Raw genomic sequence first — 14,699 nt, forward strand, 5'->3', positions numbered from 1 at the left:
CTTGGCTGGGGGGTGCCCACTTTGATAAAATTTTCATTTTGATTCGGCTTTTTCTGCTTATATTTGAGTCAGGAGGGGGGCGCTGTAATTAATTTTGCCCCAGGTACCATCAACCCTAGGAAGGGCTCTGTTAACAAGAGGTCTTTTAGGGGTTTGGATTAGACTTTGTTATTAAGTGACGATCAAAGGTAATATTTTTTCAGGGTATAAATATACTCTGAAAACTTTTTATCTTCTTCCTGAATTAATAAAAAAAAGAAAAAAAAACTTTCCATAAAATTAGTTTTTCAAAGACAAGTAAAGAGCTCTATTAAAGGTCCCATTAAACCACAAATAATCTTCCAAACATAAAACTAACACAGATCACCATTAATAAATAAATAAACCCCAAAATGAACAGAAATTACAATAAATAAACGAGTCAAACTCAAAACGAGCAGAAATTAACAAGAGTAAGGCTGACAAGCTCCATGCCTTTCCAAGACCAGAATATAATTTGCACCTTACTAAAAAAAAGGAAATGAATAATGATTGACAGTTAAACATACATAGGCCTACACTAATATTTATTCCTTAAAGTATTAATATTTTTTTTATTTATTAAAGTTAAAAAAAAAATGAAATTTTCTAAACTGTGTTATGTTTTCAGTAAAGTGCAAGCTATGTTATACTTTTAAGAAAGCTTGGGGGTTGTCAGCCCTACTCATATTAATCTCTGCTCGTTTTGAGTTTTGCTCATTTATTTATTGTAATTTCTGTTGGTCCGGGGTTTATTTACTTATTGATGGTAATTTGTGGTAGTTATCCGTTTGAAAGATTATTTGACTTTAATTCTGCTAATTTTTGGTTTAATGAAGCTTTTTACTTTTCTTTTAAAAATTTATTTTGTGGAAAAAATATTTCTAAATTAATTTCGGATCATTTTTTTTATTGTCATAGTCATTTCATGGAAAAAGAAAATAAAGTTTTATATTTTTTCCGGCTTTTCTTTAAGAATCCATAAATTTTTAACATCTGTTTAAAAAGTAGTAATAGCAATAGTCCTGAAAGTTTTGAACTTAATACCCTCAGTCTGCTATCTAGCAATTTCAAATCAGTTTCGTTTGGGGAAAAGAGGCCGTCTGGGTGGCTAATTGCCCTCCTATCACTTTTGACTCTTAAAAGGGAACTAGGACTTTTAATTTTCAATCAAATGAGCTCCATCTGAAGTCTATAGAACCACCCCTTCGGTGGAAACCTTTTGTTCCTCCCGGGCATAACTTACAACCTTGCCTAGGGTTCTGGGGGATTGTGTCAACCCTGAGGGCCTGGTTGTATTATTTCTGGACTATTTTGGAACAAATGGCTATCAAAATTTCTGTCGGATGCGTTTGGGGAAAAGAGGACTTCGAAGGAGGGGGACTTGTTGCCCTCTGAACAGTTTTGTCTTGAAAAAGAGTACTAGAAATCTTAGTTTCCATTCAAAAGAGCCCCCCTCTGATGTTTACACGACCATCCCTTCTGTAACAATCTTATGTGCTATTAAGGGGAAGCGAGTATAACTAATAGTCCTTTCCCTGACGGCTGTAGGGGGTTGTCATCCCGAAAGACATTATTACTTGATCTTTAAACTATGCTGAACAAAATGGCTGTCTCAAAATTTTGATCAGATGTGTTTAGAAAAATGATGGGGGTGTGAGGGGAAGTCTTGTTGCCCTCCAATCACTTTTGACTCTTAAAAAATGCACTTGAACTCTCAATTTTAATTCGAATAAGCCCATTATTAAAGTTTCTACGACAACTCCTTCTATACAGAGTGCCTTGGTCAGGCAAAAAAAAAAAAAAAAAAAAAAAAAAAAAAAAAAAAAAAAAAAAAAAAAAAAAAAAAAAAAAAAAAAAAAAAAAAAAAGTGCAATAGCAGTGCTATTGCGCTGCTTATAAAAGCTAATATCTCGGTAAATTTAGTCATGATACTAGTGCGCTATCAAAAATGAATAATTGGTTTGAAACATACATATTGCAATGTGCCTTCTGCTATCATTATGCATTAAGTATGGGTGTATGTTAATCTGATAAAATGGATGTATATGTAAAGTTATTGACAGGGTTGGTCTATATTTTGTCATTGAAAAATGCTTCGTGATTTTTCATAAGTACTTTTTTCTTCTTCTTCGGTTCGTTCACAAAAAAAAGAAGAGAAAACATGATTAGGAAAGAACCAAGAATACGAGGGTAATTTCGGCCAGCAGACAAAAAGAAGCGAATAGACTAAAGACAAAAGCGGCAAGCAAGGGCACCGGCAGAAATTTATCAGGGGACAGACGCAAAAATGGCAGTGGTGGCTGGATGACGGAATATATTTCGGGATATTTTTTTCGTAGGAATAAGTTAATTTTTAAATATTTTTAGGAAAAACTCTAATAAAAAGAGTAATGAAATTCCATGCAAAATGAAACAAAATACAGTTAATTTCAAAGGACAAGGATTTCTTGCAAAGAGGTCAATTTATTTAATCAGTAATACATTTGATTATTATGTGTTTAGTCTTAAAAGAAAATCAAACTGAAAGCAAAACTACAGAAATACGTTCAGACAAAATAGACGTGATTTGTGTACTTGTCAAGACAGATTTGTAATTGTCTTCATGCAATTTCCTACGCCTTAGAATAGTTTACAGAAAGAGTAGAGATGCTCAAAAATCATCCTGTCTGCATAGTTACCACGTTTTAATTTTTTACCGGTCATGTAAAATGTGCCTCTTTCATAACAGGACAATTCTCCCCCTTGAACTTAAATCCCTTATATATTCAGACATTTAAAATAAATAGAATAGCGAAAGAAAAACAAATTCAAACTTACTACCCAACTGTTAAAATGATCGTCTTTCTTTTTATTGATTAAATACAAAAAACGAGTTTTTTCCAACTGAGAGTAACGAGCGACATCAAAACTTCAAATAAACAGAAATTATTATATATATGAAAGGGGTTGTCCCCTCCTCAACGCCCCGCTCTTTACGCCAAAGTTCGACTTTTTCTGACAACTCCGCTTTTTAAAACAAAAAAATCCTCCCTCATGATAAATTCCTCCATGGAAAGATCCTCCCACGTAACCCTCTTCCCCGACCCCCCCCCCCTCAACGCGAAGAAGTCCTCCTGAAAACATCTGCACACTTCCCAACAATCATTACTATATGTAAACAATGGTCAAATTTTGTAACTTGCAGGCCTTCCCCCGAGGACTGTGGGGGATTAAGTCGTCTCAAAAGACATAATTATTAGGTTTTTAGACCATGCTGAACAAAACGGCTATCCCAAAATTTTGATCCAGTGACTTTGGGAAAAAAATGAGCGTCGGAGGGGGCCTAGTTGCCCTCCAATTTTCGGTCACATAAAAAGGGCACTAGAACTTTTAATGTCTGTTAGAATGAGCCCTCTTGCGACATTCTAGGACCACTGGGTCGATAGGGTCACCAGTGAAAAAAAACAAATAAACACTCATCTGTGATCCGTCTTCTGGCAAAAAAAAACAATCCACATTTTTGTAGATAGGAGCTGGAAACTTCTACAATAGGACATTCTTGTAGATATGAGCTTGAAACTTCTACCAAAGGGTTTTTTGATACGCTAAATCTGGTGGTGTGATTTTCGTTAAGATTCTATGACTTTTAGGGGGAGTTTCCCCCTATTTTATAAAATAAGGCAAATTTTTCTAGACTCATAACTTTTGATGGGTAAGACTAGACTTGATTAAACCTATATATTTAAAATCGGCATAAAAATACAATTCTTTTGATGTAACTATTGGTTACTACAGTTCGTTACCACGAACTGTTTGGTAAGGTAAGATTTATTCATCATGATATACGCATACAATGTTACATTTTACTAATCCCCAAAGGCTCTTTGGCCTGTCAAGAAGGGGTAAGACAAACGAGTCACTTATTCAGAGAAGAAAAAACAAAAAAAGTTGGCACTTTTTTTTTTCATGTGCCTGATTGGTTACTCATGTGCCTTATTTTTGAAAAACGGGGGAACAACCCCAAAAAAGCAAGCGATCTTGTTGAAAACCCCTTTATTAGATACATCATATCAGATAACCTTGCCGTAGAGGTTTCAAGCTCCAACCTTCGAAATGTGAAATTTTACATTTTCTTTCAGAAGAAAAATCGTCGATGCAATATTTGTTTATTTGTTGTTTCTTTCCAGGGATGATTGTACCAACCCGAAGATCGGAGATAATTGAAAGGGAGCTCACTCAAACGTAAATGTTAGGCTCTTTTATAAGTGACCATACAGATTGGGCCAGGGGAAAGTCTTGTTTTCTGCCCTTTTTGGGCACCAAACTACGACTTTACTACGAAGAGGAGGAATTTGCAATCAGTTTAAAATTCTGAGAAGCTAATTGATTTAAGAGTATCAATAACTCTATTTTAGACTTCCCAGTTGCAAAAGAAGTAATACCACACGATGGCAGTACTAGATTCAACCCAGTTGATTGGCTTGCAGCCAACAATGGGGCAACACACATTTTTCCCATGGTTTTTTCACTATTATGCTTTCTTCCCTTTGGTTTCCTTATAATTACTTTATTTCCCCAAATTTTCAGGGGGCATGGTTCGCCACTGCCCCCTGCCGGCACCCATGGTGGTAAGGATCTCTAAGTCCTTGCCACCATGTGTGCAAGGGGCAAATTTGAAGCCAATTATCGTAAATTAAGTGAAAATGACAGTAATGCCTGAAAAATCAACCCCTTTCTGTGGATGCTTTAATTATCCATAAAATAAGATGAATCACCAAATATGAATCACCATATATGAATCACCATAAAATAAAGATGATATCACCAAAGCTCTAAATTCTAATATTGCTGCTGTTTCTTTTGATTCTGCTTTAAGCAGCCTTGTGTTTGAAAATCCTAGCCACAAAATACTTTTTGAAGAATGCGCCCTTATTAGTAATGACCTAGGCATAAAGCAAGTCGTTCAGGAAGAAATTGAAATTAGACTTGAGATTAATAGTAACATTTCCTTAAATAGCGACTTGGGATAATAATCAATAAATGTTCTATACGCAAATTTAGTTAACAGTGATCTTACAAAATATTATTAAAAATAAATACATATTAACATAGAACCTGTCACAAACAGACCTATGAAAGCAGGAGCTAAAAAAGCAAGATTAACACTAGAAAGGTGTTTGTTCATCATTCTCTTTCATTTCCATGAATTGCCTCGTTTCATGACAGTTTATTTATGAGTCCTGGTTTAACTTCGCTGAAGTAAGGGTGCTGGGACCGTAAAAAAAAATCATTTTAGTTGTATTGGTTTTATCTTGACATAAGTTTTTCTTCATATTTATGTTGCTGAGGTCGGCCCTTGGACATCGTGCCGAAATATTCATTCTAATTAGTTTCCCACTGTCTTGCGAAAATAATTTCCATTTGTTTTTCTTGTTTTTGGTGTTTCTCAACTATTCTATTATTGTATCAATCGAAGAGGGTAATTTACTAAGCAAAAAATATCTAATTCTACCATATCTTGACATTACAATACCAATCTATACAAAAAAAAAAAAAAAATCTAATGTAGTATAATCTCATTATTATTTAAATTATAGAAATTATGGGATTTAAAACAAAACTCATATTTTACGATAATTCATTATTACTGCAAGCAAAGTCAGTCGAGTGAAAATAGCTTAGCTTTTGGTTCACCGGATTTAACTTTTGGTGAAAAAAAATTCAAATAGCCTTGATTTGCCGATAGAGCCTTAAAAAGCACCAATGGAGACTGGAGCTACCAGAAAAGCGGATAAAGAAGCACTGGCAGGTTTTTCCGGAAAAATCCCCAATGAAAGCAAAACTTTACTGATAACTTAACACGCCCTGATTTAATAATAACTTGATGTTTTCTACTAATTCGAGCATTTTATTTTTTAGGAGAAGCATATGGTTGTATTCGTTGAAAGTAGTGTTTTAGAAGAACCTCTTCTGAAAGGGCATGGGGCATTTCTTTCTATCAGAGACAAGCTTATGTCATTCAAAGAAGGCAAAGACGACTTAACAGACAAAATTGACTTTATAGCCTGCTTGGGTGGTGATGGAACACTACTTTATGCTAGTTCCCTATTCCAGGTTAGTGCTTCTCTTATTTTTTTTTAAATTATAATAATAATATACTGTAATAAAAGGGCTTTTTATTCTTTAAAGAATCACTTTCTCTAAAAAAAAACTTGTCATTACTTTTCTTGAAAGAGTTGGTAGATTCACCCACAACCGCCTCTCAGGGGAGGTTGTTCCATTCCTTAACTGCTCGGTTTGAGAGGCCATCTTTCCGACTTCTTTGTTGAAAGTGTTTTGTTTTGGCTTAAATTTTCTATTCTCGCAAATTATTTGTGTTGAAGAATAGTGTCCAATGCCATTGTAGTTTACTATTGTGTATACAATGTATTGTAATTATTATTGTGTTTTATGATGATAAGAGGCACCAATCAATGCTGTAGGACTTTTGGCTGCAACACTTACTGCGGGAATATCAGGTTCGATGCTGGAATCTTACAGCTACTTTTGCTTTATAAATATGGTTATATTTTTTTTAAGTTTCATAAACAGTTTAAATCCGCTGTTGCCACTGTTGGCAACACTGTTGGCATGAAGATCGACCTAGAATATAACTAGGTTAAATAATAATGTTTAGGGTGGGAAAAACTTCTGAACACCGGATATGAAGACTTTAAAGTACGGTCAAAATTAGGTTTAGGGTAGCATTCGCGTGCATTATGTGACCCCATTTGGGACAGTTGTACGATACATTCAGATTTTGTCCAATATGGTACTAAATTATTTCGTGTTTTTCTCTAAGAGTTTGATTCAATGTTAAACAAAGTATTGTCTTAAAAGGGGTTATTTACCCCAGTTGGTTTTAAATATCTACTACTACTAATAATAATAACTCACCGCAGCACCCAGCCGCCTGAGGCCAAGACAGATACACACGCTCCTCCTCCATCCAAATCTATATTAAAGCCTCCCTCTTTACATCCTCCCAGGAATATCCCATTTCCTTCAAATCCTTAAAAAGGTGGCCGAAGTGCTCTATATTCGGCAGTCTGGTTGCTCAAACGGGTAGATAAAAGATAAACACTCAGAAAAACACAAATATTTGACAAACCATCTTCTGCCTTTTGAAGATCTCTGGCTTCAGGGCCATTCTTGAGAAGTCTCGTTATCGTAGCTTCCGATATCTTGTCTTGGTTTCGAAACTTTTCTTCTTAATCTTGTGAAAGACACCCAGGACCGTGGTTGTTCTACGGTTTACATCTTCACTGCACTCATCTTTACAAATAATACTACCGACGTAAGTGAATCTATTCATTTGATCCATCGTCTCCTTATCCTAAAACACCTCTTCCTATTCATTTATTCCTAGTCTAAGTAAATTTATCATCTTAGCATTAATTTTCAAGCCTAATCTTGCATCCGAACTCTAAAAGCCTCTAAAAATTCACTCATTTGGTTAATATTTTCATCTAAAACACTCAAATCTTCTGCATAATCTAATTCTAGATGGGTTATAATTACCCATTCGATTCCATGCTCTCCCGTAGCCTTTGCCATGTTCTTGAGGACAAAATCAATCAAACTAATGCATTTAACCCGGGATAGGGCAAAACCTTGACGGAATCTCTGATTCAACACGGCTATTAACCTCACTCCCTACCGCAGCAACATTGTTCTCATACATACTACTAATCACTTTGATGTACTTATCTGACACCATGTTCAAGGATAGGGCCTTCAATAAAGGTTTTCAATCGGTTGAAGTTACTAGTTTACAATACTGAGAAGTTTTGAAAAATTTTAGATATTGAAATGTTTATTTTAACTTGAGCTTGGAATGGGGGGGGGGGGCTAAAGACAAATTGAATTCATGAATTTTTTTATTTCTCTGTTATTGCTCTAAACTTTATTTCAATACTTCAGAATACATTAACTAATAGCCCAGTAAAACAAGATTAGAGAAAAGTAATGAAGAAAGAAATAACGGTAGAGAGCCATTGGACAGTTTGTATTTGAGACATAGTCATGTTACAAATAAAACAAAACAAAAGTTGACCCAGTTCCATAACAGTTGATACTAATAGCATAAAATCGACGAGCCTAAGTTAAAAAAACCAGCAAATATCACTTTTGGAATTTAAAGTCTATAATTGTCAAAATATGGATCACGGAACAGAAAGGGGGAGAGGGAAACAATTGCAAAATTTCAGCCCAGAAAAGTACTTTTATAGCCTCTCTCTCTCTCTCTCTCTCTCTCTCTCTCTCTCTCTCTCTCTCTCTCTCTCTCTCTCTCTCTCTCTCTCTCTCTTTCTCTCTCTCTCTCTTTATCTCTCTCCTCTCGTATTGGGGAAAGACAGACCGTTTTCCTCAAAAGGCCTAACGCCTGTCATTCATTAGTAATGATTCAAAATACTCTCTCTGCAAAACTCGCTCAACCAAAAAAATCTTTAAAGTTTCAAACTTTAAAAACTAGAGTTTACATTATAGCTAAAGTTAAAGTCTACATTTTTTTTGGTTCAATTGAAGATTCGTCTAGAAGTCACGCGGGATCTTTTTTTGTGATAAAATAACAAACAAGTTAGCATAATTTTTTCAACTTTTATATGCTCTCTATAAGAGGCAATTGTAATAATCCATTGAAAAAAAAAGCTTGTTAACTTTTGCCTTTTATTTTGGAATTGTGATCTAGAGGAAGTTCCAGGAACATGGGGAAACCTTGGTAGGGGAGTGCCTTGGAGTATTTCAGAGAGAACTTATTGTTTTTTTTTTTTAAATTGTATTCTCTTTTGAAATCTTTCAATAAAGAATATATGTTCTTAAAATCTTTATGAAAATCATTTGGTGAAACGTTATCCAATAAGATATGCTATTACTTGCAAGATGTGGGGAAATCTTGAAAGCTTTTCACTTTCGACTGGAAGGTTTTTGAAACAAAAATATGATTATAATCCAAAAATTCAATATTTTGTAGCATTAGCCATTCACAATTTTTGGACTCCCTCCAATCAGCTGTCATATGCAGGATATCCTTTTTTACAAAGCGCTTCCTGATGCATCGATAGGCCAACCATACATTTTTTTTAAAGAGAATGGACTGCCACACTCTGGAAATGGAGAGAGAATGTCACACTCTTAAAATTTAAATGGAGAGAGAGAGAGGGAAAGAGAGAGAGAGAGAGAGAGAGAGAGAGAGAGGGGGGGATGAAGAGAGGTAGGAGAAGTTAACAGGGTCCTTTGTTGATTACTAACTCAAATTTTCCCTTACATCTTGATAACCCATCGTTTTAACAAAGTTTCCTATACATACGTGGGTTTCTATATATTTGTCACTGTCAGGGTAATGCCTACGTTACTGGAATATTTGCTGTTTTTTTTTTTTTTTTTTTTTTTTTTTTTTTTTTTTTTTTCAGAGTGTGGCAGTCCATACTCATCTAAAAGATATATTGTTGAAGAAGTGAACAGGGTCCTTTGTTGATTTCTAACTCAAATTTTCCCTTACATCTTGATAACCCCTCGTTTTAACAAAGTTTCCTATACATACGTGGGTTTCTATATATCTATCACTGTCAGGGTAATGCCTACGTTACTGGACTATTTACTTTTTTTTCAGAGTGTGGCAGTCCATACTCATCTAAAAGATATATTGTTGACCTGTCAAAGCATCATGAAGCACTTTAAAAAAAATTATATCATGCACCGGGCAGCTGCCTTTTTCAGAGTAACCCTCATATTTGACGAGTATATTTAGATCACAATATGCAATTATGGCTAAATACTGAAGAGCTCCTTATATACATCCAGAATACATTCATAGACTCAAATCGAAAAGAATTTAATGAGCAATTCAGAAGAAAGATGCTGCAATTCAAGAATTGCTGCCTGTCGTAAATTGGACTCTGGACCAAAAATAAGGGTAGATTTGTCGCCAAAGGCAACACCTAGTAGTTGCCAGAAGCAGTAAGCAACAGGAATGGCTTTGAGTGGAAAGATGAGGCCTCTAGTTCTTCTGCTTACCTAGTTCCTGTTATTCTATCTTGATGAACGAAAAGATCTGTTCAAATACAAGTATGATGAAATTAGTTATGTTGAGCAAAGGGAAGGATTGATTATTATTCAGAAACTGGTTCGATATTATGCTGCGGCAATGCTGACTGCCACACTCTTTGACGAAATTTGAAAGACAGTTGTCTGTCTTGATCAATGTTAAGATATAGCTGCAAAATTGACTTCGAACAGAAACAATGGCTGCAGTTATGTCTACAATGCAATTGGTTCGCAACATCAGCTCTGATGGAAGGAGAGTAGCAGAATGGAAGCCAGAGGAGAGGATGATGAAAAACTAGAAAAAAAACAAAGGTCGCATACGAAGACGAGGAGGCAATTGATTTTAGTGGTTAATGAGTATAATTTTATCCTTGTCTGTTTCTATCATTTACAAGTTTATAATTAATGTATTAATAAATAGGTTACTTAAAAAAATTTGTTGTACCTTTTTCTTAGCTGATCGCCATCACGACATAGACAAATCTTGCCGAAAGACAAAAAACTACCCATAAATATGAGCTTAACGCTGAAGATTCAAGCACTGTTTCCAGTGTAAATTTTATTTGTTTTCTCTTTCGTCAACCAGGTTTGTCTATGTCGCCCACTCTTTTGTGAATTATCAATTACAATTTAACAATGGAGCTAACGACAAGAAAAAATGAAGTAAAAGAGAATTAGAGGAAAAGATAAAAAAGGAAAAGGAAAAAAGTAAAGAGAAAAGGAAAAAAGCGAAAAAAGAGGAATATAAAAAGAGAAGAAAAAACGCTTAAGGTTGTGAAGAGGCTAGCAAAAAGCCGGAAACGACAGTCTATAGACCCTTTACCTTTATGTTTTTTTAAACTCTAGTTTCCACAAGGTATAAAACTTTCGTTTACTTTTTTTTTTATAGAAAAGTCATGTCTTGGGACGATGTTGTTCAAAGCTCGAACGAATGGACATTCAGGTTTTTTGTGTTTGTTCCTGTTTGATTTTCATTTTTGTCAACGAAGTTGTAACTTGTGTTCGATATGAAAAATAATTCTAGTCTATAATAAGTGCTGTGTAATCGATAGGAGAATGTAAAAAATTCTTTATCTTTCAGCAATCCGTTCCTCCAGTGATGGCATTTCATCTTGGCTCTTTGGGATTTTTGACACCATTTGAATTTGATAACTTTCAAGATCAGGTGACAAATGTATTAGAAGGTAAAGTACAGCTCGTTTTCAGTTAGTGGTATTAAGAACTGTAAGTTCTTTTAAGATACCAAATTTATTGAACGTTGAGAACTTTAATCGAAAAGTCCTCTATATGCAGTGATGCAGTTTTTGGAAGTTTAATGCTCAAAACTTGAAAAAAATGCAACATGGGTGATAAATCCACAAAAAAAGTTTAAAACATTCGAAAGCAAACGGTTAGGTGGTCTTATTTTCTCTGAAGGTGTAGTTGTTTTTGGAACTCCTAAAATTGTTAATTTCTGAATTTTCAGGGACAGAAAGTGAACAGCTTAATAATAGTGAAGCAACCGACATATTTTTTTTTTTTTTTTATGTATAAAATTACGTTTTTAAGGTATGAGTTTGCCTAAGGTGGGTGAAGCGGGCAAAAAAATGTTTTATTTTGAAGCCACTGATGCTCAAGTTCAAGTTCTATTTATTTTCATAAAATAACAATAACAAAAAACAATATCCCAAAGGGCTCAATGACCCGTTATTTGGGAAACAATGACCCGCTATAAACCCTATTGGGTGAGGTTAATCTCGAGCTAAATAAGACTTGGAGGTAGAACAGGCTCAAGCTATCTTTATCCTCGTCCAACCAAACTCCACCCTTTCTTGTATGACTTTTGCTGCTCTCTTGCTGATGACATTCACCTTACTGTTTTTAATCGTAGAAATTCGTCAGTAACAGCAGTGTTAATCATGCACAAATTTCGCTTGTGTGCAAGAAGGGGAGGCTGGATCTGGCCCTAAAATTCGCCAGAAGATATTTCTCCAGTAATATCTTAATATAAAGGATCTGTCCCAAGGGCATGATCATTTTTTACCTTTGAATTGACAAATTCATCTAATTTGCAGTTGAAAGTGACAGAGTGGGATTTAGAAATAAAAAATCATTAAACAAAATGTAAATATTAAATACTTCGAGTTAGGGCATTTTGTGGGAGGAGGGAGAAGACCAAAAGGGAGACAAACATTGAAAGTTCGACAAATTACACGTATATGAAGGAGCACAGCTTCTTCCCTTTATCTTTTGCAGTGGTTTTTGGCACTCTTGAGAGCACTTCAATTTCAAAATGAAATTGTGGAATTTCAATTCGACTCAGAATCAAGCGTCCTAAATATTCTGCTTCCTGAGTATTTAAAGTGAATCGGTATGGGAACAATAGGCCCTTCTTACAGTAAACTCTTCTTACCATGTAGTTTCTTTATCGTCTTTGTTATGGCAATAAAACTACATTTCAATGAATGAATGCATGAATTTTTGAATATAGGAAGTAAAAATACTCTGAAACTTACCAACACCTACCAAAAAATGACGCGAAACTTTATAATTACTAAAAATAGAATCTTTTGTTCCACTCATAAGTTGAATTGTCACCAATTTGTTTTGTGGTTTGATCAAGATGGCTTCAACGTCTCCTCCCTTGCTGTTCGGGAAACGTTGGCCGGGAAACATTTCCTCCCTTTCCGGCGAAGAAACGTTGCCCTTGAGGCCTTTCCGGCGAAGAAACGTTGCCCTTGAGGCCTTTCCTCCCTTTCCGTTGAAGAAACATTGGTCGGGAGGAAACAACAGAATGGTGCTAATCTCTATATAATTGAGTACCGTAAGCTTAACGTCAACGTCTCCTTCCTTTCTGTTGAAGAAACGTTGACCGGGAGGAAACAACAAAGTGGTGCTAATCCCTATATATCGTATATCGTATATATCGTATATATATCGTATGATTATCCTATATATCGTATGATTATCGTAAGCTTGGACCATTTTTTCTAAACTATCGAGATATATTGGAAGAAAGTTGTATACTCTTTTGTTGATAGAAGAGCATCGCCAAGTGCTGAAAACCATTTTGTGACCAAGATGGGCCCAGGATTGCACAAAGACTCCATTCATACTGGAGATCAAAGGGACTTCTTGCTGTTCAGTTCTAAGCCGTCTTAAGCGCTTCGGTGTAGACTTGGGAAGATGTGTTGTTCCCTGTCCTGTACTGGTATCTGGAACCATTGATTTTCCTTGAGGCCAAAATAATTTCAATGATATAAAGAACATGAAAATTGGAATTAGGAATATTACGACGTTTAAACCTGACTATCGTATCGACATTTCGAATGACTAATTCATACGATTCGAACTGGACTTATGGAGTCTCAGAAACTCATATCCCAGGGGTAGGAAGCATGAACTTAGGTGACATAGAATATGTTTACTCAGGCAGGAAGGATGGGGTACATAGACACGGAGTAGGGCTCATGATGAACTAGAAGCAGATAAATCTCGTTTAGGCTGGGAATGCATTAGCAATAGAATACTAATCGCTCATTTTATGATTAGAAAGTTCAGGGTATCAGTTATAGTAGTGTATGCCGCTGTAGAACCAACAGACGGAAATACTAATGACTCAGATAAATTTTACTTACAGTTACAGGAGGAAATAGACACGGTTCCAGGTAGAGATATGGGGTTTTTATTGGGAGATTTTAACGTCCTAGCGGTAAAAATAGGGATAGATGGTATCCTAGCCTAGGTAAATTTGGTGCAGGAAAAGAAAACAGCAATGGCTACAGACTCTTGGAATTTCGTATTTATAACAATCTAGCTATAACTAATACTGTGGTTGGTCATAATTAAATAAAAAGACACGTTTTTTCAACTGAAAAGTAGGGATCAACTTTAAAAATTAAAACGAACAGAAAGTATTACGTATATGAAGGGGATTACTCCTCCACAACACCTCGCTCTTTACGCTAAAGTTGTTATTACTTTTGAAGAAAGCTTTTTATTGTTCAAATTGAACAAACATAGTGTATCAGGAGTCGTTCTTGAGGATTTGAGGCAGAATTCGCACTTTAGCGTAAAGAGCGAGGTGTTGTGATGGAGGAGGAGCGTGCGTAGCTGTGTTGGCCTCATGTGGCTTGGTGCTGTGGTGAGTTGTTAGTAGTATTAGCTGTATAGTGAAAAGAGAAGGAGATTTCACAATAGACAATGTAAAAAATCTCTGCTGTCGCTTAATGTAAAGAATTTATATTTTTGTGCCGTATTTAAATAGAGGAAAGGGTGGAAATTTGTCACCCATTCTTGTTTGTAGATTCAGAAAACACATTTGGTATATTATAAATTTTATAATTATACCTGATCTCCCCCCCCCCTTCCGCGAAAGAAAATCAGACCTCAGGTATTTTTGGGGCCTATCAAGTAAAATAACATCAAATATTACCGCCAAAATTAGAAAAGAAAGGAAGAAAGGAAGTGCACGATATTGGTGATATGGAAGATTTCCATCGTCTAGAGCCTACACACTTTATAATCTCTTGAACTTTTCTTGCAATCTGATAATCCAAAATTAAGGAACTTGCAGTACGTCCGAGCCTTCGCTATCTGGCCACGTGCTAGCTGGAACGCTGACAATATGCCGGGCA

The 14,699-nt window shown here is 35.5% G+C and overlaps 1 protein-coding gene across 1 annotated transcript in view; it reads left to right on the top strand.

The window, feature by feature from the left end:
- Positions 1-14,699, top strand: part of LOC136041771 (NAD kinase-like) — a gene marked incomplete in the record, with an annotated part of 135,393 nt that overhangs the window by 89,487 nt on the left and 31,207 nt on the right. Inside the window, 1 exon segment of the mRNA XM_065726540.1 lies at positions 11,174-11,267. Within this exon segment, the coding sequence (XP_065582612.1) occupies positions 11,174-11,267 (94 nt within the window).

This window comes from Artemia franciscana, unplaced genomic scaffold (genome assembly GCF_032884065.1).
Source record: "Artemia franciscana unplaced genomic scaffold, ASM3288406v1 PGA_scaffold_37, whole genome shotgun sequence".
Taxonomy (NCBI): domain Eukaryota; kingdom Metazoa; phylum Arthropoda; class Branchiopoda; order Anostraca; family Artemiidae; genus Artemia; species Artemia franciscana.